This window comes from Mizuhopecten yessoensis, unplaced genomic scaffold (assembly GCF_002113885.1).
Source record: "Mizuhopecten yessoensis strain PY_sf001 unplaced genomic scaffold, ASM211388v2 scaffold11151, whole genome shotgun sequence".
NCBI lineage: Eukaryota > Metazoa > Mollusca > Bivalvia > Pectinida > Pectinidae > Mizuhopecten > Mizuhopecten yessoensis.
The window spans coordinates 627,782-630,248 of record NW_018408905.1 but is presented as its reverse complement, the minus strand read 5'-3'; the positions used below and the strand labels follow the sequence as shown (position 1 = coordinate 630,248).

The 2,467-nt window shown below is 43.9% G+C and overlaps 1 protein-coding gene across 2 annotated transcripts in view; it reads left to right on the top strand.

Annotated features, from left to right (window-relative positions):
- Positions 1 to 1,338, top strand: part of LOC110466968 (mothers against decapentaplegic homolog 3-like) — a 28,922-nt gene extending 27,584 nt beyond the window's left edge. For both annotated transcript variants that reach the window (XM_021523801.1, XM_021523800.1), the window contains one exon: positions 1,172 to 1,338. In XM_021523801.1, coding sequence (XP_021379476.1) covers positions 1,172 to 1,323 — 152 coding nt within the window. In that variant the 3' untranslated portion in view covers positions 1,324 to 1,338. The remainder of the gene's footprint in view (positions 1 to 1,171) is intronic.
- Positions 1,339 to 2,467: the final 1,129 nt, after the last annotated feature.

The window sequence follows — 2,467 nt, the reverse complement described above, 5'->3', positions numbered from 1 at the left end:
TTCAGTGTTGGTGAGGGGGTGAGTTCAGTGTCGGTGAGGGGGTGAGTTCAGTGTCGGGTGATTTCAGTGTCGGTGAGGGGGTGATTTCAGTGTCGGTGAGGGTGTGATTTCAGTGTCGGTGAGGGGGTGATTTCAGTGTTGGTGAGGGGGTGAGTTTAGTGTCGGTGAGGGGTGATTTCAGTGTTGGTGAGGGGTGATTTCAGTGTCGGTGAGGGGGTGATTTCAGTGTCGGTGAGGGGGTGATTTCAGTGTTGGTGAGGGGTGATTTCAGTGTCGGTGAGGGGGTGAGTTCAGTGTTGGTGAGGGGGGGATTTCAGTGTTGGTGAGGGGGGGAGGTCAGTGTCGGTGAGGGGGTGATTTCAGTTTCGGTGAGGGGGTGATTTCAGTGTCGGTGATGGGGTGATTTCAGTGTCAATGGTTAGATTTGCTAAGTGTCAGTGAGGGGGTGAGTTCAGTGTTGGTGAGGGGGTGATTTCAGTGTTGGTGAGGGGGTGAGTTCAGTGTCGGTGAGGGGGAGATTTCAGTGTCAATGGTTAGATTTGCTAAGTGGCGGTGAGGGGGTGATTTCAGTGTCGGTGAGGAGGTGAGTTCAGTGTCAATGGTTAGATTTGCTAAGTGTCAGTGAGGGGGTGAGTTCAGTGTCGGTGAGGGGGAGATTTCAGTGTCAATGGTTAGATTTGCTAAGTGTCGGTGAGGGGGTGATATCACCGTTAACGGTTAGATTTGCTAAGTGTCGGTGAGGGGGTGATTTCAGTGTCNNNGGTGAGGGGGTGATTTCAGTGTTGGTGAGGGGGTGAGTTCAGTGTCGGTGAGGGGTGATTTCAGTGTTGGTGAGGGGGTGATTTCAGTGTCGGTGAGGGGGTGATTTCAGTGTTGGTTAGGGGGTGATTTCAGTGTTGGTGAGGGAGTGAGTTCAGTGTCAGTGAGGGGGTGATTTCAGTGTCGGTGAGGGGGGAATTTCAGTGTCAAGTAAAGAAGCGTCCTGTAACATGTCTAGCCGGTCTCTTGACAAATGTCTAGGCAATATGTTAATAAGTTTCCCATCACATATCAATGAAAACAAACAAAACTTATCAATGAAGTTGTTCAATATTGAATAATTTAAAGTTAATTCCATGTTGCCAATTATACCATGACATGAAAATATAATATTACCTCCCTTTATCCCCAGTGCTGCCCCCTGTGCTGGTCCCTCGTCACACGGAGGTTCCAGACAAACTGCCACAGCTGGAGGACTATGATGCCATGACAGTGCCCGGCAACACAGATTTCCCGACTGGCAGCAATGAAATGTTCAATATACCAGGTAATTATCTCCCTTGATTTTAAAATGTCATCACACAAATTATTCAAAATCAAATACTTAATATTTGGGTTTGTATTCATTAAACCGTTCTCATGCTCAAGCATCGGTTTGTGCTCAAGACTTATTTCTTGTTCTAATGATTTGGAAAAACTAAATTTTAAGAGACTTTAAAGACGAATAATGATTTTTTGGTAGTTTGACATGATTTAAGTGAGTTACAAGAAAGTTGGTTACAGCTAAGTAACCAAGCTTAAGCATGAGAACATGAATACAGGTGCTTTTTCATGAGTAGCTAATTTTGCAATATTTGTGAGATGACGGAACTTAAATTTTTCATCATATGCTGGAAAACACCACACACTTTCATGTTAACATTTGTAGGGAGATATAAACACCCACATTCAAATTACAGAAAAAAAAGTCTTCAACTATTGTCCCAGTTTGGGATTATAACCTTGTTGAAAGGAACAGTGTACGTTGAAAGCTGTCAAATCAGACACTTTATGGACACAATATTGTCAAATCAACCGGTCTGATCTGACACCCTGTGGGATACAACATTGTCAGATTAACCTGTCTGATCTCACCATATGAGCCAGAACATTGTCAGATTTACTTGTCTAATCTGACACTCTGTGAGCAAACAACATTGTCTGACTAACCTGTCTAATCTGACACCCCTGTGATATAAAACATTGCAAGACTAACCTGTCTAATATGACACCATATGAGCCAGAACATTGCCAGACTAACCTGTCTAGTCTGACACCCTGTATGACACAACATACTGTTGACACAACAGACTGGTCAGATTTACCTGTCTAATCTGACACCCTGTGAGCCAGAACATTGCCAGAATAACCTGTCTAATCAGACACACTGAGCCAGAACATTTTAGATTAACCTGTCTAATCTGACACCCTGTGAGTCACAACATTGTCTGATTAATCTGTTAATCCATAAATTAACATGCAAGGATGGAAATACATTTTTAGGTCACCTGAGACAAAGTCTCAAGTGACCTATTGCGATCGCCTTTTGTCCGTCGTCGTCCGTCGTCCGTCCGTAAACAATTTACATTTTCGACTTCTTCTCCAAAACCCCTGAACCAATTTCAATGAAATTTTGCAGGGACCTTCCATGGACAAAGGTCAACAAAAA